Consider the following 26,894-nt stretch of genomic DNA (forward strand, 5'->3'; position numbering starts at 1 on the left):
CATTTATTTTATTTTCTTCTATTTCTGTTGTATGTATTGAAACCTATTAAAAGTCCAAAAGTATTTCTGAACTCACAAAAGAACCCTGAGATTAAATTTAAACATTTGATTTAAAGTTGGCGTCGGTAATAAAGGTCATTAAGGTATATGAATGGAATACTATTTAAATGAATTAATTGTTTTTAATCATATATCAGACGTATTTTCCTAAAATATATTTTCAAAAGAGCGTTTATCTAGAAAACTTTGATAAGGTCTTTGTTGCCAACTTGCACATTTTTTTATCATAAAACGTATTTTCCAAAACGCAGTTTAAAAACATCTTTATCTACAAAACTAAACCATTTAGGTTAAAGGCTAATTAAATTTTTAAAAGGGCCGCTGCAGAGATATAATATATAAAAACGGAATGTTCAAATTGTTCGTACATCGTTTTATGTAGTGCCAGTCAAATAAGATGACTAATAAAAATTCAGTATTTTTATTTTTGTGCGTATTAATATGGAAGGAAAATGCCGTTGAAGGAAATAAGAATTTACCAGGTAATAAATACATAAGTTTGATTTAAAATTGAATTAATATAAATTTTATGATACTGGATAGTTTTACATCATTAGAGAAGGCCTTTGATCGAGTAAAACATACTGAAATGATAGCCATTCTTCAGCAGGTCGGCATTGATGATAAAGACCTACGTATCATTAAAAATCTTTACCGGCATTAACTTGCAAACATCAGGATTGGCCGGAACACCTCTGAAGAGCTTCAAATACGAAGAGGAGTAGGGCAGGGCTGCATTTTGTCCCCGCTACTATTTAACATCTGAATTCGTTTTCAATAAAGCAGTGGATAATATTCAATGTGGTATAAAAATGAATGGCGTCAATATTAATAATTTGAGATATGCAGATGACACAGTGTTAATTGCAAGCAATTACGAAGAACTTCAACATCTAATTAATACGATTACCACAACGTCTGATGAATATGGCCTTAAGCTAAACACCGCAAAGACAAAGGTGATGGTCGTCAGTAAAACGCCAATACAACCGGAAGTGGTAACAGCTTATGGTGAACAACTGGAGAGAATTAACAGTATCACTTACCTTGGTTGTAATCTAAATGAGAACTGGGACATGAGCAAAGAAATTAGAATACGGATAGAGAAGGCCAGAGCTGCATTCTTTATGATTAAGAAACTGTTATGTGGAAACAATATTACTTTAAATCTGAAAATTAGATTAGTGAGATGTTATGTGTTCTCTACTCTTTGGTATGGTGTCGAAGGTTGGACTTTGACGGATACACTTCTCAAGAAACTGGAAGCCTTTGAAATCTGGGTGTATCGGAGAATCCTACGAATAAGTTGGGTGGGAGTTTGCATCGGATGGGAAAAGTTACGGAAATCGTCAAAACAGTTAAAAATCGCAAACATGAATATTTTGGCCATGTTATGCGCCACCCAGAGAGATGTAATATAGATATAAGTTGGTTAAGGATGAAAACGTTCGTCCGATGAGCTGTCCAAGGTGTGCGCAGCATTCTTCTCCAACATCACATCTCAAAGGCATTAATTTTTTGGCGTCTTTGTACCCAAAGGGTCCAAGTTTCTGCTCAGTATAGAAATATTGAAAATACAAGTGCATTCGTCTCGTCTTGAGTTTTTGAGAGATAGATATGTCTTTCCAAACTAGTTAAGCGACTCATTTTTTGCCATACCAATGGGTCTCCGGATTTTTGCTTCGCAGTTGCCATTGTTAGTTATAGATCCGAGATAGCTGTTAAGCTGTCTTCCTTTGAAGAGATATCTCTATGAATTGTAAGAAGTATGGCCTATTTCCAGAAGAATGGTATTGGCGATTTTTTCGTTGTATTTAACACGCAGATTATTATTGTTCGGTATCGTCACATCCATTAGTGTTGTCTGTCTAGTAAGTTTATTAACTAATATAAGATCCGGTCTATTATGTCAGTAAAGTTTATAGTTTATAGTTAAAATTATATATATATATATATATATATATATATATATATATATATATTATAAATATATATATATATATATATATATATATATATAAAATATATTATATATATATATATATATATATATATATATATATAATTGAATGCTAGAATATATAAATTTTTCAAATAAAAGGCAGACATCGAGCACAGTTCATTTATAAAAATCTTGCCCAAGTACTTTCGATTAGGCACACGATATATTTGGATATGACTTCAGTGATCACAATTTGTAACAGCGCACCTAGTTTCTTACATGAGTGTTTATTTTTGGTAGCGGTGGTCTGCTAATTTACATCTGTGTATCAGTATATATATATATATATATATATATATATATATATATATATATATATATATATATATATTTTTCAAATTATTTTTTCGACCGTACTGTTTTTTTAAATATTGATTTATAGTATGTATCAGCAATCGGTCAGGAAATAAAACTCTATTTGTTCAGTCTCAATATTTCGTCACGATTTTGTGACTTCTTCAGGAGAAAACTGTAAATTTATTAGAATAATTAATGCTTATATGTAAACAAAATGAATATTTTAATACTTACAACTATAAGAATGAAAATTTAAATTTTTTTGGCATATCTAAATAAATCACATATTTGTTTGATTTTATTTAGGAGTTATGGTAACCGCAATATTTTATAGAGTGAATTCCCGTTGTACAATTTCCAGCGAGTAGGTTAAAATAAACAATTACTATGACAGTATTATTCATTTTATAAAGTGGAAAGATGGAATTAATAGAATTGAGAAAGAATCAGGAACACGATAAATTGATCTATAAAATTAAAACTGACTACATACCATCAATTACATTTTATAGATCAATTTATCGTGTTCCTGATTCTTTCTTAATTTTATTAATTCCATCTTTCCACTTTATAAAATGAATAATACTGTCATAGTAATTGTTTATTTTAACCTACTCGCTGAAAATTGTACAACGGGAATTCACTCTATAAAATATTGCTGTTACCATAACTCCTAAATAAAATCAAACAAATATGTCATTTATTTAGATACCTATGCCAAAAAAATTTAAATTTTCATTCTTATAGTTGTAAGTATTAAAATATTCATTTTGTTTACATATAATCATTAATTATTCTAATAAATTTACAGTTTTCTCCTGAAGAAGTCACAAAATCGTGACGAAATATTGAGACTGAACAAATAGAGTTTTATTTCCTGACCGATTGCTGATACATACTATAAATCAATATTTAAAAAAAACAGTACGGTCGAAAAAATAATTTGAAAAAAAAAAAAAATATATATATATATATATATATATATATATATATATATATATATATATATATATATATATACTGATACACAGATGTAAATAGCGGATGGGACCATTTATGTAGAAATAATACAATATTTTAACTGAGAACAAATATAAAATTATTTAAAATGGTACTGTAAGTAATAACCTAATGTCTACTTTCAGGTAATCTAATAACTTTTGGTGACAGTCAGTACTTTATTGCAGATACTTTTCATGTAAGTTACATATTATAATAAAAACTAAAAAAAATGCAAACCTTTATTTGTGGATGAAGGTAGTATTATTTTTCTTACTTTTTTAGGGTTGTTGGTGGGAGGCATGGGCACATTGTAAATCTCTTAACATGGATCTCGTCGGTATTGAATCAGAACAAGAAAATAACTTTCTTTACCAAAAGATGAAGGAGCGCTGTAAGTATCCTGAATTTGACCCACAACACAAATCGAAATGAAAAAATAATTTGTATCTGCGGTTTTATTACCAAATAACATCTACGACTAGGACAGTAATGCAAGAGGGGGACATATTTTGTGGGCATCACTATTTTTAGTAGTGTAAGTGGGAATAAGGTCTAACCTAACATTTTATCATTTATTTCGAATAGTATTGATTTTGGTAAAAAATTGTGTCTATAAAACATAAAATAAAATTAGATCGGCTTCAAGATGGACATGTTGTAAAATTCCAATCTTACCAATCTTCCAATACAACTCCTTTCTGGAGGGGATACAAAAGCTCGTCTGATCAAAAGCTATTTGAGACTTGTTCTGGATCTGTTCGAGATCTGTTCAAGACCTTTCAATGTGAATAAAGATTTAAAGAGAAAACTTATAACTAACTAAACGCAAAAACATTCAAAGTAAGTTAAGACAATTAAAAAAAGGCAAATAATACAGGAAAATTTATTTAATCCCATTATCAAACACTTGAATATTGAAATGGGACTATATTCTTGTCATCAGCCTCTGATCAAGTCCCAAATAGCTTTTGATCAGACGAGCAGCTGAAACCCCACCAGGAAAAGCGTCAAAAATTACCAGAATGAACCTTAGATTTTTTTATTGAGATTTACATTGGAAAAGAGCCAATTTTGTGCCAGATTCCGTGATTTATAATTACTCCGCTAGCAAAATCGCAGGTATGAATAATTTTTTGTTCAAATCCTTAATTCTTAGACTTTGGACTTATGTACCAATACCATAATTATATTGGGTATCAGAGCATTTACATATAGATAATTGCGATGTAACTATCTCCCTCTCTCTCTCTCTCTCTCTCTCTCTCTCTCTCTCTCTCTCTCTCTCTCTCTCTCTCTCTTTCTATGACCACAAATGAGATGGGCTGATGATATTAAGAAGATCGGAGGACACAACTGGAAGCAAGTGGCACAAAATAGAAGACTCTGGATTGATTTGGGGGAGGCCTATGTCCAAAGTTGGATTACTTAAGGCTGAAGAAGATATATATATATATATATATATATATATATATATATATATATATATATATATATATATTATATATATATATATTATATATATATATATATATATATATATTATATATATATATATATATATTATATATATATATATATAAAAGGGGGGTTGAGGTTAATTGGGTATACAGCTGATTAAAAGCCAAGTGTACTCTGTTTAACAATTCATTATATTTCGCCAATTTTCATTGGCATCATCAGATGAGAGCTACAATTATTTAAAACATGGTAAAATACAATTTAATAATAGTTTGTTGTTTATATACTTACTTAATTGAGGTTAATGGCAGTGCGATTTATTTTAATACCATCAAGTAAAATAAATCGCACTGCCATTAACCTCAATTAAGTAAGTATATAAACAACAAACTATTATTAAATTGTATTTTACCATGTTTTAAATAATTGTAGCTCTCATCTGATGATGCCAATGAAAATTGGCGAAATATAATGAATTGTTAAACAGAGTACACTTGGCTTTTAATCAGCTGTATACCCAATTAACCTCAACCCCCCTTTTTCATCTACCAGTTCAGCTGTTATTTTAGAGGATATATATATATATATATATATATATATATATATATATATATATATATATATATAATATATATATATATATATATATATATATATATATATATATATATATTATATATATATATATATATATATATATATATCTTCTTCAGCCTTAAGTAATCCAACTTTGGACATAGGCCTCCCCCAAATCAATCCAGAGTCTTCTATTTTGTGCCACTTGCTTCCAGTTGTGTCCTCCGATCTTCTTAATATCATCAGCCCATCTCATTTGTGGTCCTACTCTGCTTCTCTTTCCTAACCATGGCCTCCACTGTTGTATTTCGTGGTTCCATCTCTTATCCTTCAGTCGGGCATTGTGTCCTGCGAAGCTCTATTTTAATTTGACAGCATGTTCTCCTGCGTCTTTTAATTTCGTTTTGCTTCTAATCCATTTGTTTGTTTTTTGTCTATAAGTCTCACCCCGAGCATTGATCTTTCCATCGTTCTTTGTGCTTTTACTATTTTATCCATATTGGACTTGGTGAGTGTCCACGTCTGTGAACCATACGTGAGTATAGGGAGGATACACTGATCGTAAATTCTGGTTTTTAAATACTGTTCTATTTTAGTGCTTTTTAAGATCCAACTCAGTTTTCCAAATCCTGCCCACGCTAACCTTATTCTTCTGGTAATTTTGGCAGTTTCATTTCTTTGTTAATTTTCATTATCTGTCCCAGGTAGATGTATTCGCTTACTGTTTCTAAATTTATGTCGTTCAATGTTATTTCTAGAATGTTCGGTGTATTTGTCATTATTTTTGTTTTTTCCAAGTTCATCTTAAGACCTACTTTTTCCGAAGCTTGAAATAGTTGCGTCATCATGGTCTGTAGTTCTTCGAAACTTGTAGCGAATATTACAATGTCATCAGTGTATCTTAAATGACCCAGTTTTCTACTGTAACCTCTTCGGAATCCTGCCTGCTCTACCGGTTGATAGCTATCGAGCTTCGACGTTAACCTGTTAGTTATTACTCTCATAAACAGTTTGTACATTTGGGACAGCAGGGAGATTGGCCTATAGTTCTTGAGATCTCCCCTGTCTCCCTTTTTGAAGAGAAGTATTGTCAAACTTTCATTCCAATCATCTGGTACTTCTCCTCTGTGAAGACATTCGTTGAAAAGTTTTTTCAATTCTTCGAGAATAATTTCATTCCCCTCCTTCAACATTTCTACAAGTATTCCATCTGGACCTGGAGCCTTATTGTTCTTTATCTTCATCTCTCTTTCGCTTCTAGCTATGATATCAACATCATCTGCAAAGACCAATATTTGTACACTTTTTGTTATTATTATTCCTCTGGAGTTGACTTTTGACTCTCTAATTATTTTCTCTAATGTGATGTTGAATACAATACAGTATAGGGTATCTCCCTGTCGTAGGCCCGTTCTCACATGGATTGTATCTGTTAGTGCGTTTTGAATTTGAATTTTGCTTTGTACTTTAAATGTTTCTTTTACTATATCAATGAGTTGAGTTGGAATATTAAATTCTTTTAGTGCATGGATCAGAAATTCTCGATGAATGCTATCATAGACACTCTCAAAATCAATGAAAAGATGATGTGTGTCTATATTAAATTCACTGGTCTTTTGCAAGATTTGCCTCAAGACGAAGATCTTATCTATTGTGGACTTCTGCCTGCAGAAACCACATTGATATCCCCCAACTATTTGTTTCGCATATGGTCTCAATCGGTCATACACAATCTTTGACAATATTTTATATGCCACAGTTAGTAGCGTTATTGCCCTTGAACATTTCTGGTGTTATCATAACTGCACTTCATGCCTGACGACTATTCTGCTATTACAGCCTCGCTTATGGAAGTTTTTGTTGGAATAAAGGACTGAAACCTGTATCCTCCGAGAAAATGAAGCGTAGGAGAGAAACATGAAACCGACCTTAAAGTAGTAGACTATAAATCAGATCTATACACTTCCCGAACTGCGTGTATTAAGTCTATATTTTTATTTTCAGATGGTAATGGACCCGAATATGGGTTTTGGACTTCGGGAGCCAAAGAGCAGAATAGGTGGGTATGGAAAAATACATGGCGTCCAATCACCTACTACAACTGGTATCCCAACCAACCAGACAACACGGGAAGCCGTATAGAAATGATATATAATGGGTTAACCGGACTTCGCTGGAAAGCTTTGTATGAACATTATATAGGCTTACGTGCAGTTTGCGAAATAGGTTTGTGACTTGAATTGTTAAACCGGTTGCTTAAATCGTAGGTGCAGCTTGTAATGTTACTAATTGTATCTCTACATTGTAACACATTGATAATAAATATAAATTGACTTGCTTCAATTCTGGCTTTCTGATTAATTATTCCCATATTCTTATAATTCTCCATATAAGAATGACCTCTAATAGGAAAAGTTACTCTAATAGAATCAAACCTTTTTTGATGGTGAACAAGATTATGCAAATAGCAGAAAATGGTGTAATTCTTGTTTGGCCCACCGCAGGAGCCACAAAACAACTCCAGTTCTTTTATGTTTGAATCACAATAGTTATATACGAAATGATTCAGTAGAGAAGCAACATCATCACTACCTTTTTTAGCAATGGTTTCTGGGTACACATAAAAGATACTTCTTGAGTCAGAGAGAACTGTACGTTGAACATATAAATGGACAGCTGCCACTTGTAGTATAGATCATTACTAGGAATTTTGGGAATTGGAAAATTTTTACCAAAGTCTATACAGATTGACTCTTTTACGTTGGATTTACGACTTAAAAGCTTTGATTGCTTTTTAATTGAATAAAATGATTTTGCTTTACGTAAATGAAGATCATGTAAGGTGGTCAGTTGTTTAATTTTAGTTGTTATGTCTTTCTTAGTTTGATCAATTTTTTGGTTTTCATTTAAAAACACGTGTACAGGTTTTTCATTACCTGGTTGTTTTTCTTGCTTGAGACATTTCATTTTAGCTAGGTATTCATCACATATGCTGCACGTGTCTGTGCGTGGGTAACCAAAAGCTATGTTAAAATCTGTGGTGAAAATGGTTCTGTAAATTTCGTATGATACTTCGCTGCCGGAACGCATTTTCTTTTGAACATTTTCCACATTTTCTTAACATTGAGTTCTTCGGGTAAATATTTCTTCTGAGAGTCGTTGGTACTGTAATGACTGCCTCTGCATTCGATAAAGTACGACATAAACATTTAATGAATGTCCTGAAATCAAAGAAGATTGACTACAACGACCTCAGGATCATATCAAATTTATACTATAAACAGCGAGCAAAAGTACGTGTTAACGAACAGCTGTCAGAAGAAATTGAAATTAGATGTGGAGTAAGACAGGGATGCGTATTGTCGCCAATTCTTTTCAATGCCTACTCCGAAGAGGTCCTGAAAAAAGCTCTTGAGGGTGAAACAGCTGGAATAAAGGTAAATGGAGTCCCCATTAACAACATTAGATATGCGGACGACACTGTGATCTTAGCCGAAAACATTGAAGATCTTCAGAGACTGGTGACCAGAATAGCAGAGTATGGAAAAGAGTATGGTCTAACAATGAATGTCAAGAAGACGAAATTTATAAGAATATCGAAAACTCAAAGAAATAACGAGAATCTTCTAATAAACGCAACCAACGTCGAACAAGTGGACAAATATGCATACCTGGGAACAATGATTAACTCCACAAACGATTACAATCAGGAGATAAAAATAAGAATAGAAAAGGCTAGAGCAAATTTCAACAAAATGAGAAGAGTTCTATGTACCAGTGATTTAAAACTGGAACTAAGAGTTAGGTTGGCGAGGTGCTATGTTTTTTCGACTTTATTTTATGGAATGGAATCTTGGACCTTGAATGCGACATCAATGAAAAAACTGGAATCATTTGAGCTGTGGGTGTACAGAAGAATTCTGAAAATATCATGGACAGAACACGTCACAAACAAAGAAATGGAAATTTTAAATTCAATAAAAACAAGAAAATTAGAATATCTCGGACATATTACACGTGGAGAGAAATACACCTTGCTCCAACTGATTATGCAGGGAAAGATCCAAGGAAAGAGAAGCATAGGGAGGCGTAGAATGTCATGGCTGCGCAACCTGAGAGATTGGTACGGATGTACATCAAATGAACTTTTCAGAGCAGCCGTCTCAAAAGTCCGAATAGCTATGATGATTGCCGACCTCCGCCGGAGATGGAACTTGAAGAAGAAGATATGCTCTTTAACTTTATTACGAGTATCATCACACAGTTTTAAGGGTCTGTTTAAGTCTATTACTCTTTTGTCGATTGGAGGCATGCCGGTATTTTTTAAAGATGTGAGTAAATACTCAATTCTACGTTTTGTGATGCGGTGTAAAGCTACAAACTCATCTCGACAAACTGCTACTTCATTAAGTTTGTTTTCATGAAAATATCTAATCTTATCTACAACATCTCTTAAACGAGCATTTTCTTCATCCAGCCGAGGACGTCTATTCTTAACAGGAACAATACTAATGAGTCCACATAAATATGAGTTTTGTTTATCGGTAGACTCTAAAAGATTAAAACTTCTTATAATGTTTTGCTTACTTCCGCTAGAATCTTTTTAGAGCACTGTAAACGTTTGCAGTCACATTCCCTGTCAATTTCATGACTTTGTAGCCTATTTTTTTTTATTTACATCTGTTAATCTTCCATGTTTGGGCCTCTTTTTTGTAGAAAACACCATCGGCGTATCCTCGCAATCACCTAAGTCACTTTCCATGCTAGAACAATGTTTCTAACAATGCTTACTAACGAAAAACATGAATAATACTAACAAAACTACAGAAAACCATCACAATAGCGACACGTGGCACGCTAACGAATAGAAGTGAGAAACCCGACTTTGCCCGGTACCGCACAGACTTATCACGTTATTCTCCTGTACAGGGTATTTTTCCTATTACATATTTCCTGACGTATCCTGTTTTTGTCCTCAGCGGTATGTTTACGACAAAATATAACGTGTTTTCTATAGGATAACGTAGAGCTTTTTGTTTTGTAGTTGTTACCATACTTGTACGTTCCTAATAAATAAATTTTGTAACGAAAATAATTTTTTGAAAACCCGTTTTCGGCTTTTGACTTTCGTAACTCGATCGTTAAAATCCCCCAATATTATCATTTTCCCTCGGACTTGATCTACTACTCGTTGTAATTGGTCATAAAACTAAATACTGTGTAATAATTTTTGAACTTAGGTACAAAAAACTACATTAAATGATTAACTATCCAAAAACCTCTATTTAATGCAAATGTTCATTACCCATACTGCCATAATTTTTAAATTAACTGTAACTGTAACTGTACCAGTAAGATAATAGCAACAGAGATGGAATGCCTGCGAAGATGCTGCAGAGTAACAAGAATGGATAGGAGAAGTAATGACGAAATAAAGCAAAGAACATCAATAGAAACAGACATACTAACATATATAGAACAAAAAAGACTAAAGTGGTATGGACATGTAAGAAGAGCTAGCGACAGCAGATGGATAAAAAGAATAACCGAATGGAGCCCCATAGGAAGGAGGAAAAGAGGACGACCCCGAAAATCCTGGAGGAACGAAGTAGACGACGCCATGAGTAAGAGAGGACTAAACGATGGAGAATGGAACAACAGAGAGAGATGGAAACGGTTGAGCGAGGGAAGGCAGTGAATACTGTAGAATCCCTAAATATATATATAACTGTACCTAAAGATAAAATCAACATCAGATATGCTGATGATACCGTCTTAATAGCTAGCAACGCACAAGAACTACAAAATATAATAAATGCGGTAGTTCACCAGAGCGAAATGTCCGGTTTACATCTAAACGTTTCCAAAACTAAAACTTGAGTATTTTCAAAGACACCAATAAACGTACAGGTGTATGCCAAGGGTCAAATAATAGCACAGGTAAATTCCATAAAATATTTGGGAACAAATATCAATAGTCAGTGTAATCCAAAAAAAGAAATCATATCAAGAATCGAACAAGCAAGGAAAACATTCATGAGCATGAAAACATTTTTTACAAGATCAGACCTTAGTCTAAAGCTTAGAATCCGAATGATCAGATGTTACATTTTTTCTGGCTGTGAAAGTTGGACAGTGGACTCTGAAATAGAAAAAAGAATAGATGCCTTTGAGATGTATATATACAGACGAATGTTGAGGATTCCATGGGTACAAAGAGTTACTAATGTTGAGGTACTTCGTCGCATGTGTAAACAAAAAGAATTAGTAAGAATAATCAAAGAGAGGAAAATGCAATACTTAGGTCATGTGTTGAGAGGCGAAAGATATGAATTACTTCAAGTTATACTGGAAGGAAAAGTACAGGGCAAAAGGTCAGTAGGAAGACTCCAGAACTCGTGGCTGAAAGACCTGAGGAGATGGTTCGACCGCTCATCCGCAGAGATCTTTCGCGCAGCAGTTTCCAAAACTACAATTGCCATTTGGATCGCCAACCTTCGAAAGGAGACGGCGCAATGAGAAGAAGAAAGATAAAATTAAAATTAAAAGCTGAAAACTAGGGATTTTGTTGGTATTACCGCAATAAGTTGGCATTTTGATAGTGATAAATTAGTTCGGCTATCACTTGATAGATGAGAAAATAAGTTCACGTGTTATTTAGTAGAAGGCAGCAGTATTGTAATTGTAAAATTGAGTTTTGTAAATTTTGTAAAATAAACAAACATTGCGGATTTAATAACCGTTTATATTGACATCAAAAATAGTCGCTGGAGGTGATCCAATCTGCCCATCAGTACTAGAGTACTATACAATACTAAACCATCAAAACCTGGGTAATTTTGATTAATGTTATTGTGTGGTGTTAAAAAAGATTGAAAAACTAAGCAACACATTACAATAAATAATTATTTATAATGTAAAACAAAAATACAAAGGAATTGTAATGACAGTCTTTTCAGATCGTACAATTATTGTACTTAACATTTTCACTTCACACACTCAAACAAACAAGACACTTAAAGTTCATCGTGGTCCTCATCTTTGGAGTCAGAATCTGCATCTATTTGATCTTCTTCCGAAATACCGTCTTCGGGTAAATCTTCTTCTTCTTCAATTTGTTCGTCTAATGGCACTCCAAGTGTTTTCCTCATCATTGCTTCGATAGATTCGGCAAAATCTGCGGTTTCCTGAAGCATATAACCAGACCTAAAATAAAAAAAAAAACAATTGATCACTATCTAGAACTAGGCGAGGCATAAAGCAGTAAAGTGTCCAAAACCTACCAAACTTTTGCAGTGATATTATATAATACTACATACTAAATATGCAAGATTAGATATTCCCAGCGGTACAGTTTTACTCACTGAGAACGGCCCACAACTGTGGTCGTTTTAAATCAGTGGTGTTCGTATCTCTGCAAAATTACACAGTTTGTCAATTTATATCTAATTTACCCATTATTTAATTAAAAGCTAATTCACATAAATATGTAGTTCTTCTGGAAAACATTTACTTATTCTTTTTGCGGCATTCAATGCCATTTTTACTTATAGTCTATTGAAATGTTACATTTTTATGCCTTAGCGTGCATTTCTTAGGGGACACAATTTTATTTTTTTTTATGTGTTGGAAGGATAAGTATCAGCTTAAGTTCAAGTTTGTGGGGTCACCACCATTCTCCCCCGGCCGCCATCTTGTAAAAAGGGACGAAAGAGTTTTTACACTGTACCTCGTAAACTAGCAACCCCACAATTTTATTAGACATTATTTATTTCAAATTAATTGTCTACAACTTCATTTTTATTACTTTTAATTGTAAAATGGAAAATAAAAAAGTTATAAACAAAAATAAATAAAAATAATTGAACAATTTTAGGATTTATACTCTGAAAAAATGGAAGCACCGAGCAAGAGATAACCAGCAGATTAGCACAGACAAGAACATGTATTAAACAAATGAACAGGGTACTGTGGGATAGACAGATTATCATAAATACAAAGAAGAGAATTTATACCACCTTGGTACGCAGTATAATGACCTATGGAGCAGAGAATTGGGTAATAAATAAACGAAACTGGTCCAAAATCACAGCAACTGAAATGGAGTTCATGAGAAGAAGCTGCAGAGTAACAAAAATGGATCGCATCAGAAATGAGGAGACAAAACGAAGAATGGCAGAAGAACAATACATACTCAGCTACATCGAAGAAAAACGTTTAATTTGAGAGAAGAAAGTGAGAAGAACAGATCATACAAGGTAGATAGCAAAGATTTCGGATTGGAGCCCAATAGGAAGGAGGAAAAGTGGTAGACCCCGAAGATCATGGAGAGATGAAGTGGACGAGGCCATGGAAAGACGAGACCTTAGAGATGGAGAATGGCAGACAGCTGTAAAAATCCTTGTATAGATAGATAGATAAAGATGATCCTGAACATTGGGGCTAGAAAAAGCTTGAAACATTTTAGATACCAATCCAAACTTTCAAAACTCTAGCACCCACCGAACTTCTGAAATACATTTTTTGCAGATACAAGCGAAACTGTGAAAGTATATGAGGTTGCCGACAGGTAAGCCTCAAATGCTCTGCAGTGTGCCTGAATTGTTCTGGTGATACCTGCAGTGACATCATGGAAATATTAAAATTAATCGAAAAATTCGAAGATTAATTACCCACAATGACGCCAATTCTAACTTCCGTTCTTTCGCAAACCCTCACCTTCGATACTAAATTAGATCCTGAACCGCACCCTGGACCATAAAAGAAAATGAAAAATAGTGGAAAACAACTTTTTAATTATATATTTATATCCGTTATTATCTCGCCTGGAAATTGTCAGTGAATTAGGCCTAATAGGGATACCACTTAAAAAACGCTCCTCCAGACTCTACCTCATAGGTGGTAGGGAAAAGGTTGATAGTATGTCAATAAAAGTTTGATAATAAACTAATAATACCATAGGAATTTTAACAAAGTAATAAATTATATAAATAAAAAAATATATAATCAAAAACTAAGCCTAATGGTTCGATTTTATAGTATTCTTATTAGTATTCAAGGATCCGGTAACTTCGGAGCGCTGTAAAATCCAGGAAAATTAATGAAATTAAATAAATTTGTAGTAAAAATTACTCTATGAAAATCCCTCTATAATATTAGTCTGATGTCATCTTATCGTAAACTGACCAGAAAAAAAGTTGAAACAAAATTTTCTATGAGTTGCTAATTTACGAGATACAGCCCGAAAACTCTTTGCACCCGTTTTTCCAAGGCGATGGTAGGGGCACAAGGATGGCGACCCCAAAAACTTTTGAACTTTAGCTTACAGTTCGCACCCCCACACATCAAAAAAATAAAATTGCGTCCTCTCAAAGATGTAATCTCAATGTAACTTTTCAATGGAGTATTAATTTTCCCTGCATAATAAATTATATTAATCAATGATGGCCAATATGTAGAGAAACATCACAAATTATAAAAATTCTAAGATCAAATTTGGAAAATAATGTAATCAATAAATTGATTTACCTCAACGTGGCTGTTCTGAACATCATCACGGCCATATTTTTAGCCGTCGGATCACTGGAATCATCAAGTACTCGTTTAAGAAGTTCTTTCATCAAAGGATGTCTCGGATTTATTTCCAAAGTTTTCTTCTGGTTAAGGTAGTAAGTACGTTGTGGATCGTCAGACTTTTGATGGGCGTTGGATAAAGCCAACCTTTCCATATTTCCAGTCCAGCCGAACAGACTGGCGACCAAAGCGCAAGGTGAATCAGACAATCTTTCGGAAACGGTGGCCTTGGCAATATCATTCTTCAATGCATCATCGGCCAACCATTTGGTGAGAGGTTCGAATGTTTTCTTTAATTGCTCCAATTGTTCTTTGCCTCCTTCGGCTTCCGTTAGACTGAAACCTTCTTTGGCTATATTCTGGAACTTCTTGCCTTCGAATTCGGGAATTGCGGAGATTGCATATTCATCAACAGCTTCTACCAGGAATAGTACTTCATAACCTAAAAAATATATACATTAAGAAAAAAAATACACAACATAATTGTTTGTCTTTATTAAATAAATTCAACATTTACCAAAGGAAGAGAAGTAAACAACGCAAACGAGGAATGAGTTTTTATCAATAAACAAAAGAAACAGGAAAATCACGGCAACCATAACACCTATTCTCCGAGGAACTGTCTTGATAAAGAACCAGATAAATAGATCAGAATTACATTTTGAATACCTAGTAAATTACAAAATTTTAAATGTATTACTGGTAGCATAGTTAATAGAAACTACAGGTATCTACTAACTTTTGTGATTAATATATACCTATAGAAAGAAAACTTACATATTTGTTGCAGAGAATGTGGTGTTATTGAAGTGAAAACTTCTCACTTTGTGTATGAGTAAAAAACATTGAATCCACGAGAGATTTTCAAATCGCACAGCTCGAGAACAGCTAGACGGATAGAGACGTATAAGGTCTCGTTGGAAAGACGATAACGTAAGTACAATGACAGAAAAACAAACATGGCGGCATTACCAAAAGGACATTACATCATATCTTCGTTGTTATTGGGGCGATTGGAGCGGGTGATGCGTTCAATGAAAGGAGAGGGGATAACAAATATAAATAACATTATGTGCTTACCTTTACGTAATAACCTTTCAACGAAGGGTGACTTTGAAACTTCATCTTTGGAAGACCCGGCAATGTAGAATATTTTGTCTTGCTTTGGTTTCATTCTCTTTACGTAATCCGACAAGTTGGTTAAACCGCTTCCGTTGGACGACAAAAATTTCAACAATTTGGCAAGCCTTGTACGGTTGGAAGGGTCTTCGATAGCTCCCAGTTTTATGTTGGTAGAAAATTCCTTCCAGAATTTATCATATTCGTCATCGGGAAGTTTTTTCAGCATATCAAGTACTTTTCGAATCAATTTTTTCTTAATTACCTAGTAAAAAAGTTGACTATTAGTTATATAAAGAAACAAACTATGCAATCTTCAAACTCAATTTGAAGGTATCTAAGTACAACCTTAAATTGCAAATAAAAAAAAAATAAAAAGCCAGACACTTATAATCGCTTACCTTGATTAATTTGTGTTGTAGCGTCTCCCTGGATACATTCAATGGTAAATCATCAGAATCTACGATTCCTCTAACAAAACTAAGGTAAGATGGCATCATATCGTTGAATTCATCAGTGATAAAGACACGTCGGACGTACAATTTAATATTGTCAGTTTTAGTTCCGTACCTAGAGACAGATATATTATTAACCTTTTAAATTCAAACAAATAACCGAAACAATGATCACACTTATTTATGGTTGCTTCAAAACCATGGCAGAACAATAATTTTAGATGAAAATGAACTCAATAGTTTATGTACAACTTATGGCTACAGATCTTTTCTATGATAACAGAATAGTATTCAGTATTCCCCTGTCCAATCTAATGAATAAGACTGTAGTAATCTGGAGTTGTTGAAAAATAATAAAAGTCCTGGGTCCAATCAAGTCTACGAAGAAGTGGTAATATATATATTGTTAAACTTCTTTACAATAACTTTATTCAAACACCAACTTGTTTACAATACTTTAACAGAATGACAACTATTAACTTCGAAAGAAGATAAAAAGAAAGTATGGGAAGAATAATTGGAGAAACTTTTACAAGATCCAATACAAGAGCCCACCATTGAAGAAAATTCAGGCCCCGAAATCCTACCAGAAGAAATAACAGCAGCCGTCAGACAAACGAAGGATGGAAAGGCACTGGGACTTGATGAAATTCCTGCAGAACTGCTGAAGCTATTAGATGTAGAACAAATAAAAATAATAACTGAAATATTTAATGAAATATACAAGGCAGGAAAAATACCAGTAGAGTGGCTCAAATCAGAGTTCGTACCATTGCCCAAAAAACCAGGAGCAACAGTTTGTGAAGACTATAGGAACATAAGCCTAATGAGTGATCTACTGAAGCTCTTTTTAAAAGTCATCCACAAAAGAATTTACCGGAAATTCGAGGAACAAATTGCGCCCAATCAGTTTGGATTTGTGAACGCCGTTGGTACGAGTGAAGCTATATTTAACGTGCAGGTATTGTTTCAGAAATGTAGAGATGTCAGCTGAAATGTTTTTGCATGTCTGATTGACTACAAGAAGGCTTTAGATAGAGTCAGGAGAGAACAAATGATGGAAGTGCTGAAAAGGACAGGGATTGACGGAAGAGACTTAAAAATAATAGCTAACCAGTAATCAGCGGTGATCTGAATAGATGGAGAATATACAGATCAGGTCAAAATCTTAATGAGAGTGAGACAGGGGTGCATAATTTCATTACTGTTATTTAATCTGTACTCGGAGAACATTTTTGAAGAGGCTCTAAAAAATATTGATGAAGGCATCTCAATAAACGGAGTCAAGCTCAATAACCTGCGGTATGCAGATGATACAATAGTGTTTTCTAATACCATAGAAGGGCTACAAAACTTAATGAACAAAATAACGGAAACAAGTAGAACATATGGACTGGATATAAACACCAGCAAAACCAAGCTAATGATCATCAGCAAGGAAAACATAACTGGAGCAAATCTGTACGTGAACCAAATGAGAATTGAAAGTGTCTCACAGTACAACTACTTGGGAATTATAATCAATAAGTCGTGGGACAATACTCAAGAGATTAAATGTCGCATCGGAAAGGCAAAAAGTGCATTCTTGACTATGAGCTCTGTGTTCAAGAGCCATGACCTCACCCTAGAAACAAAAATAAGGCTCCTTAAATGTTACGTGTGTGCTTCTGTGGACATTGAAGGCGGAAACTCTATCAAAACCTCAGACTTTTGAACTATGGTTATACAGAAGGATCCTGAAGATACCATTTACAGACAAAATCACCAATGAATAAGTACTGCGGAGGATGAACACAACCGCGGATTTGGTCAACAATCTGAAGGACCGTAAGCTGCAGTACTTGGGACATATGAGAAATCAAGGCAGATACGAGCTACTCCAATGCATTTTGCTAGGTAAAATTGAAGGAAAGAGCCTCAAGACGAAGAAGAATATCCTGGCTTGCTAACCTGAGAGCATGGTATAGAAAGACCTCAACACAGCTATTTCGTATAGCAACCAACAAAGTCATCATAGCCAGAATGATCGCCAACGTTCGGAACGGACAGTCACCCTAAGAAGAAGAACTTCGAAAACTCAAATACGAGAACTACTGTTATTAAACTGTCAACTTCCTGCGTGTATACACATTTTCTGATGTTCCAGACATTACTATGGGATTTTTCGATGATATCTCGAACAGTAAGTTTCGGATAAAGTCCTTTCTTACGTTTGGGTTTGTATAATCATACTGAATCACCCCTTTCGAAAGTTGTCCCAGTCGCATGCATGTCGAGCCTGGCCTTGTCTTTAGCACTTCGAAGCTTCAAACTTTTTTTACTAGCAAATTCCATATACTTTTTCCAATTTTTTTTTCAAATGTTCGATGTACGTCAGGGATGAACGTCATCTTAGCAGGGAGGTAATCTTCCGGAAAAAAAGATCTTGAAGGAACTTATTTTCTCTTCCGTTGATTATCATCGATGAAGAATAACCGGTTGCTTCATGTTCGGAACTTCTATAGGCTTCAAATCCATCCAAATGGTAGGGTTCTTACACCCGTACCATGAACAAAAATTTTTTAATGTGTTTTTTAACTTTTAAATGAAAATTTTATATTTTTCCAAAAATTAGATCCCTCTTTAGTAGTGGTACTTTATAATAAACTTGACCATAACTCTGAGGATGACTTTGTAGGCCGAAAGCGCTGAGCTAGCAATTAATTTTTTTACATACTTCAAATACTTTTCTTTTGCATTCTTTCATTTATCATAAGTGTGTACAAAAACATGTCAGTCTTTTGTAAAGTACTACCGGTTAATTCATTTTCATATATGTCACCGCAGTAGAGGTTATACAATAAAGAAGACAGCGGTGAACCCTGTGGAACTATTTGTTGCATTGATAAAGATTGGGAATATGTTCCATTAATTTTGGCCATACACCTACATCATTTTAAGAAAATCACCAACAATCAATAGTAGCGAAGAGAGCAGTTCTTTATGCCAAACTATTCTTCTTGATTTAATTGTTTTTGCGGTATTTTTGGTGTATTCTGATATTTCGAGGGCTGAGAACCATAGGGTTCCAAGCGACAGTTTGTACAAAACTCGTTTTTTAACAGAAATCTATTGTTTTTTAAATTCTGCATATAATGGTATTGAAAGTTCTGCGATTCGTTGACAGATAGCGCCACAATCAAGTGAAATCTAGTTCCAAGCGCACGAAATGGTTTAAAGTTAGAACCATATGGTTCCATGTACTATAGTGAGAGTATTGGTGAAAGTTACATGTGAGTTTTATCAGTTAAAATTATCATTTTCTTGTTTACAATGTCCTCTGTGACCGAAAATGAATCTTGGGAGGATTATTGTAGCTCCAGTTCTGAATATATTCCAGAAAAAGCCCATATATACTGTGCATTTACAGAAGAGTGATTCGGGCACACTACACTCTGATAAAAGAGGGAAAGGGACCAAAGATCGCATTTAAAGCAAAGAAATCTAGACCCAACAGTTAACGTACAAAAAATGTATGAATTGTACATTAAAATGTACAATGCAAACAATATACCTCCACAAAAGCTGTCGTTGTATAGACACATTTTTAATTTTGAGCATAATCTAGAGTCTTGCAACCGAAAACGGATAGGTGTGACGTCTGCGAAGACTATAGATTGGTCAAAAAAGAGAAGAGGGTGCAGGCAGAAGAGCAACAAGCATATAATTCCCATATTAGAAAGAAATTGAAAGAAAATGTCATAAATCTACCTAAATCTGAAGTCTATGTGCTGTTTTACAAACAGAAATTAAACGTATACAATCTGACAGCTCAGTTCTGCTGATTCAGAAGTTTACTGTGCAGTATGGCCAGAAACATTATGTGGGAGATCAGGCAATGATTTGTCTAGTGCCCTTATACAAATTTTAGAGAAAGTAGTTTTAAAACATCCAGAAATAAATGAGATAATCACGTGGAGTGATAGTTGTGTTCCTCAGAACAGGAATTCCCTGATTTCAGTAGCAATCACTGACTGCCTTAACAGACATCCTAATATCCAAATGACAACTATGAAATACTCCATACCTGGTCATTCGTGCGTACAGGTTGTCGATAATATCCACTCTCGCATAGAAAAAGCTATGAAGGTTACCAATATTTGGTCTCCACTAGCATTTATTAGACTATTGTTAAAAGTCAACAAACGAAAGCCATTCTGTGTGATTAATATGAAACCAATACACTTTAAAAACTTCAAAAAAACAGCATCATTATACCAATATAATAAAATACCTTACACTAAAGTATGTCAACTACGTTTTGTGCAAGGAGACATGTTTACTTTTCAGTATAAGCTGAATGATCACAGCGCCGAATTTTCTACAGTCAATGTTAGTAAAGTTACCAGCAGTATTAGGAAGAGACAGAGAGTGGTTCCCATAAATAATTCCACTGCTAACTTTGTAGTAGCTTCGGCCGATAACACAAAACCCAAATCTCTGACTGCGAAAAAGCTTGAGCATATTGAGTTTGCGTATAAATGGATGTCACTGGAAGATCAGAATTACATGAAATGTTTGATTTCTGAAACGAAGCAGTTTATAAAAATAAAAGTTTTCTACTCTTCGTTAATTTTCTTCTTCCTTTGATCCTTCCAACGTCATGGTATAGGCTATTATTGTTAAAGGCAATAAAGTCTACAATGATGACATAATATGTCATAATATGACATTTTTAAAACTTTAGATTTATTTAGGGACACAAAGTTCCAAGTACAGCTGTTACAGTGCCCTAAGGTTCCAAGTACAAGTGTAACATTTTGAAAAAACCATGAAACTTGCATTTTATATCACAACGACAGCATTGTTTTAAGAATCACTGTATTACCAAATCCTTAAAAAATAATATATAACATATCTGACAAAGTACAATATTGTTAAAACCGTTTTATTTGACAGCAAACTTTAAAATTCGTCTCCTGAAAATTTTTGTAAATGTCGCTTGGAACCCTATGGTTTTCAGCCCTCGATTTGTAGGGTGATATTTCATATGTGTATCTTCAATATCCAATTCTACTGATGATATGACACATGCGAAAGTTGTGCTGTGTGATTTATTTGGTGTTGAATGTTTTTGGTTAGAGTTTGTTTCTTTGTATTCTTTGATAATTTTTGACTGGACTAATGATTTCAGCTGATAATTCTTAATTTGTTGTTATAAAAAAAATTAGTTATAGTTTTGCTTCATGATGTATTTCATTTGTAGTGTATAGCTGTGTGAGTTGTTCATTAAATTTGTTGTTGTTCAAAATATTTGAATTTTTTGTTCATCGTTTCTTTGAGCAGTTTCTATGGGACAGAGCTAGAAGTACAGATATACGATGTAGATGCAAGGTGAAGAACATCAAGAAATGGGTAAGAAATAAAATAGTAAAATTGAACTATCACATAAACCGAATGACAAAAAATAGAGTAGTAAAGACAGCAAGAGACCGTTCCCCAATAGGAAGACGATCAGTAGGAAGACCACGAAAACGATGGAACGACAACTTACTGGAGGCACATGTCTACTTAAAAAGAAGAAGAATTTGTTGTTGAAATAGTTCTGTGTTTTTTTTACTGGGTTTGCTAATGCGATGCTCTGTGACGTCGTTTTTCTTTTCCTCTGGCTTTTTTCAACACTCCGTTGTGCTCTATTATGTTTTTTGACTAGTATTTCTATCTTTTTACTAATACTAATTAACTTTAAATCGATTTTTAATTATTATCGTTAGCTAATTACAGAACATATAGATAAATTTACTTTAAATGCGAAATGGTTTAATTGTTAAAAAACAGATATACATGATTCGATTGGTTAGGCACTAGATGTGGTTATATGCCAACATTTGGATGACGCAATATGTTGGTTTTCTTTGAAAATAATCACGTGCCTACAATTTTTTTGTGACTATCTAGTGCATATATTAGAAAGAAATGGGATACTAAAAAAGGCCATGAGAAGAACTATACAATGTCATAATAAATATAAATAAATGTGTGAATTAATCTAACCGTGAGCATAACTTTGTAACCATGCAATACAAGGATAAATCACTACTTACCTATTAAAGCTTTCTGATGGCTGCACATTAGGAACATATAACAAAGCTTTGAATGTAACTTCTCCTTCAGCAACGAAATGAATTTTGGTAAGTGGATCTTTGGTATCTTTGGTCAGTGCCTGATAAAATTCATTATATTCCGCATCCTCAACCTACAGAAAAAGACGAAAGTGTATTAATATCAGCGGCCTGTAAAAATAATATGAAAAGTCATCCTAAAACATCATTCTCTGATTTCACCAACATGCACTACCTTACTGTCTCCAACCTATTCTTCTTCAGTCTATTGTTCCCTACAAAAATTTGACAATCAGCAACTCTTTACATAAGAAACAAGAGGATAACTTGGAAGTATTGGCAGATTTGTTCAACGCGGTGTACGATGCGGGAATAATACCGCAAGAGTGACTGAAGTCAGCGTTTATAACCATCCCTAAAAAGCAAGCAGCAAAAAAGTGCTTTAACTATCGAACACTGAAGATCATGAGTCTTTATGATACTTTAAAAGTACTGCTTAAGGTACTATTACCGTAGAATACTAAAAAATGATACACCTTCGACAATTTTTTTGGTATCTTAGCTATTATATATAGCAATCAAACTTATTTTTATATATTATTATATAACTTTTAAAGGTTATAATTGTTTTCTTTTTTTTTAATGGTTACTGTATTTTAAATAGGACGCCAAAATTTTTTCGTCCAACAATTACTGCTCTTTGGCGGACAGTTAATCTCTGTAAAGGCAAATCTGAAATATACAATTTGAGAGAGGTTTCAAAAAAGAAGTGTCCATACGTGATAGTTTACCAGAAAAATAAATTAAAAACAAAACAAAATGGCGGACACTTGCAAAACTGTTCAAAAATTTACCTTTTTTTCGACTTTTTTCAGTCACAAAAATGTTATTTTTTTTTTTTTATAAAATTGTAGTAAACTATCATAGATAAAACAAAAACACACAAAATGCATCAAAGTTCATTAAAATCGACCGACTAGATCCGGAGATAACGATCCGCCAGTTTTAAAAACGTAGTTTTTCTTAAAATCTTTAATTTCCGTATCTAGTAGGCGGATTTTAATAAACCTTGACGCATTTTGTTTGTTTTGTGTTTCTCTATGATAGTTTACCACAGTTTGACCAAAAAAAATTATAATAAAATTTTTGTGGCTGAAAAAAGTTGAAAAAAACGTCAATTTTTGAACAATTATTTTGTTTCTTTTTAAGAATTTTCAATTTTTCTGGTAAACTATCACGAAAAGGCACTTCTTTTTTAAATACTTCTCGAAGATCCAAAAAAAAATTGTTGAAAAGGTGACACATATTAGCATTCTAGATCTTTTTTTTTTTCTCTGAGGGTGGAAATTTTTAAAAACCCCACCAGTTTAACCCATCTCTAGGGATGGCTCGCGTGTGTTGTACTCAGAGTAGAGGAGTACATCCGAGCCCATTTCCCTTAGAAGAAGGAGGTCCTGCAAACAGATGCCTTCCTGTCATCCCGCCTATCAACAAAACCACCCTCTCCTACTTGTTTGCAGTTGACTGTACAATATTCCTTTCTCTCCTTACTTGCCGTCATCTTCACGATCATCTCTCTCACAGTTACAGGGTTCATACCTATTTCTCTATACATTCTGTTTCTCTCCAGTGTCCATCTATTACACTCCAGCATTGTGTGAGTAACAGTGTCAAGAGTATTCACAATATAGCCATTTATCTGTATCTGTCTTTCTGAATCTATGAAGATATATCCTAAAACACCCATGTCCTGTGAGCACTTGTGTCAGCAAGTAATCCAGTCGCCTGTGACCATAGTCCACCCAGTCCCTTAGGCTCAGGATCAGCATCTTGGTCCACTGAGTAACATCTTCTGTGTTGTTCCACTCTTCTTGCCATCTTTCTATTGATCTTTCTCTTTCTTCTTTGTTTATGGCTGCTGTCAAATATTTTCTTCTCTCATAGAGATGTCTCCTTTCTACTGATAATACATGCAGATACAGTCCTATAGGCGCATGCTCCACGCAACAGACTTGTTCTGTCTACTCGTACCATGAGCCCTTTTTCGGTTGCCTTAGCATTCTAGATCTAGATGGTAATAGTAGCTTAAAGTAATATATAAGAGAATAGATCAAAAGTTAGAGGAAAATATGTGAGATGCAGTTCGGGATCCGAAATGGAATGGGTACTCGAGAAGGACTATTTGCCATCACCATACTGATTCAGCGATGTTGTGATGTAAACGTTGACCTACACTTGTGCTTTGTTGACTGCGAAAAAGCTTTCGATAAAGTAAGACATGAAAAACTAATATCATTACTTTTAAATAAGAACATTGACACTAAAATTATAAAAATAATCCAAATATCATATTGGAACCAAAGTGCCATAGTTCAAATTGATGGACGACAGTCAGAAGAAATAAGATCTGTAGAGGAGTTAAACTTTAATAACATCAAAGTGGGAGTTACCGTTAACGGAAAATTAATTAACAACTTACGAAATGTAGATGACACTGTTATCATTGTAAAGAGCAAAGAAGACATACATCTAATCGAAATTTAAGTATGAATAGTGCTGAGATGAAAATTACTGTAACGCTAAAAACGAAATATATGCTAATTACGGAAGGACCATAAAATATACACTACATATTGAGAATAAATGGTAATGTGTTAGAACAAGTAGAAAAATATCAGTACTTTGATCAATGATCCCACTGCAGAAATAAACAGGCGAATAGAGCTTGCTAGATCAGCATTTATACGAATGAAGCAACTCCTGTATATAACAATTACCTATGTGTTTTTGTAGTTCTATATTTGAATTAATGAATCCATACTACGAGTTTTTATTATTAAATGCATTTGGTTTCAACTAGAACTCTCGTTTTAATATTTTTGTAGTCATATGAAGATATTTTTTGTGTCTAGCAATATATGTTTAAAAAACTAGTTACCTCAGTTGGTTTTCTGGTCCAAATCGGTTTGCTGTCATTCAACAACTCCCAATCCCAAACGGTCTTTTCCACTTTTTTAGTCTTAGGTTTATCTTCTTCTTTTTCTTCCTCTACTGCCGCATCATCTTCATCGGCTGACGGAGATGTTTCTTCAGAAGCATCGTCATCTAAAGGTTCTTCAACTGTTTCAGTGTGACTAGTCCATAAGTAAATTGGGAAATTGATGAATTGGGAATATTTTTTAACAAGATTGCGAATGTTATCGTGGTCCAAGAAATCTCTGGCTTCTGATTTCAGTTCCAAACTTACAGTTGTTCCTAAAATTAGATAGCTACATAAGCCGCTTAACTTTGGTTCTGAAACTATTTTCTTGTAACATTTCGATATTATCTACTATATTTGATAGGAGGAAAACACAATTTTAATTGAAAATACTCTATATTACTCAATCAATATAGTAGATATAGAATTTTTCATACAAGAGCAATGTTACGTCACGATTTATACAAACTGACGTCACTTGTATTTAAAATTTTCTTAACACAACTTAAAATATGATAACCCTTAAGAAGCTTCTTGATCATTTATAGACGTGAACATGCTATTATAACAAGAAAAATGTAATCGTGATTACATTGAGAATTTTAGAAATTATATTGATTAAATATCTAAAAACATTTTTTATGAAGAATAATATAAATTTTATGAAACAATTGTCTAAGTTCCGTACTATAAAAATATTAATATTAATTAAATAGGTTAGAAAATCATATGCCACTGATACGGGTATAATTCAAACCTCATTGACATTTCATTGTATGGCAAAAATGCTTAAAGTGTTGTCAACAATTTTTAATCTTAATAGTAGGAATTTTGTTTGTTTGCTTTGAGAAATTTTGCTTCAATTTACCATTGAGAAATGAATAAAGAATAAATAGTTTCTACACTGATTTGAAGAGAAGTTATTAAAGTACAACCTTTGATAATAATTATTATGGACAAGTTAATATATTTAACTCTCTTGTAAATATTTAATTAGAAAATGTTTTACATGCATGCTAATAAAAAATAAAATGAAATAACCATGTAAAATTTTGTACATATCAATGAAAATATTTCTTTTTTAAAAATAAGACCACCTCGTGTGTATTTCATAGACTATTTAGCTAGCAATCTGGATACAAAGTGTTACAATCTTGTTAGGAAAGTACCCTTAGTTAAAAAGTTTAAGATACTCTGTTTTATGTCAATCAGTCAGCCATAGTTCTTTCTGTCAATAAACAAGTTAGTTAAATCCACGTGCGTCTTATTTA

The 26,894-nt window shown here is 33.6% G+C and overlaps 2 protein-coding genes across 2 annotated transcripts in view; one reads left to right on the plus strand and one right to left on the minus strand.

Annotated features, from left to right (window-relative positions):
- The first annotated feature begins 387 nt into the window (after positions 1-387).
- On the plus strand, positions 388-7,732 carry LOC140440739 (C-type lectin mosGCTL-7-like). Its single transcript, XM_072531113.1, has 4 exons — positions 388-542; positions 3,505-3,557; positions 3,644-3,752; positions 7,400-7,732. The coding sequence occupies exons 1-4, from the start codon at positions 458-460 to the stop codon at positions 7,627-7,629; spliced, it is 477 nt and encodes a 158-aa protein (XP_072387214.1). The 5' UTR covers positions 388-457; the 3' UTR covers positions 7,630-7,732.
- Positions 7,733-12,281: 4,549 nt separating this feature from the next.
- The window catches only part of LOC140442418 (uncharacterized), a gene marked incomplete at its 5' end in the record, with an annotated part of 80,026 nt that continues 65,413 nt past the window's right edge, over positions 12,282-26,894 (minus strand). The window contains 6 exon segments of the mRNA XM_072533490.1: positions 12,282-12,601; positions 14,924-15,410; positions 16,049-16,352; positions 16,489-16,657; positions 22,626-22,777; positions 25,582-25,898. Of these exon segments, the coding sequence (XP_072389591.1) occupies positions 12,412-12,601; positions 14,924-15,410; positions 16,049-16,352; positions 16,489-16,657; positions 22,626-22,777; positions 25,582-25,898 (1,619 nt within the window).

The sequence above is a fragment of the Diabrotica undecimpunctata genome, chromosome 5, assembly GCF_040954645.1.
Source record: "Diabrotica undecimpunctata isolate CICGRU chromosome 5, icDiaUnde3, whole genome shotgun sequence".
Lineage (NCBI taxonomy): Eukaryota > Metazoa > Arthropoda > Insecta > Coleoptera > Chrysomelidae > Diabrotica > Diabrotica undecimpunctata.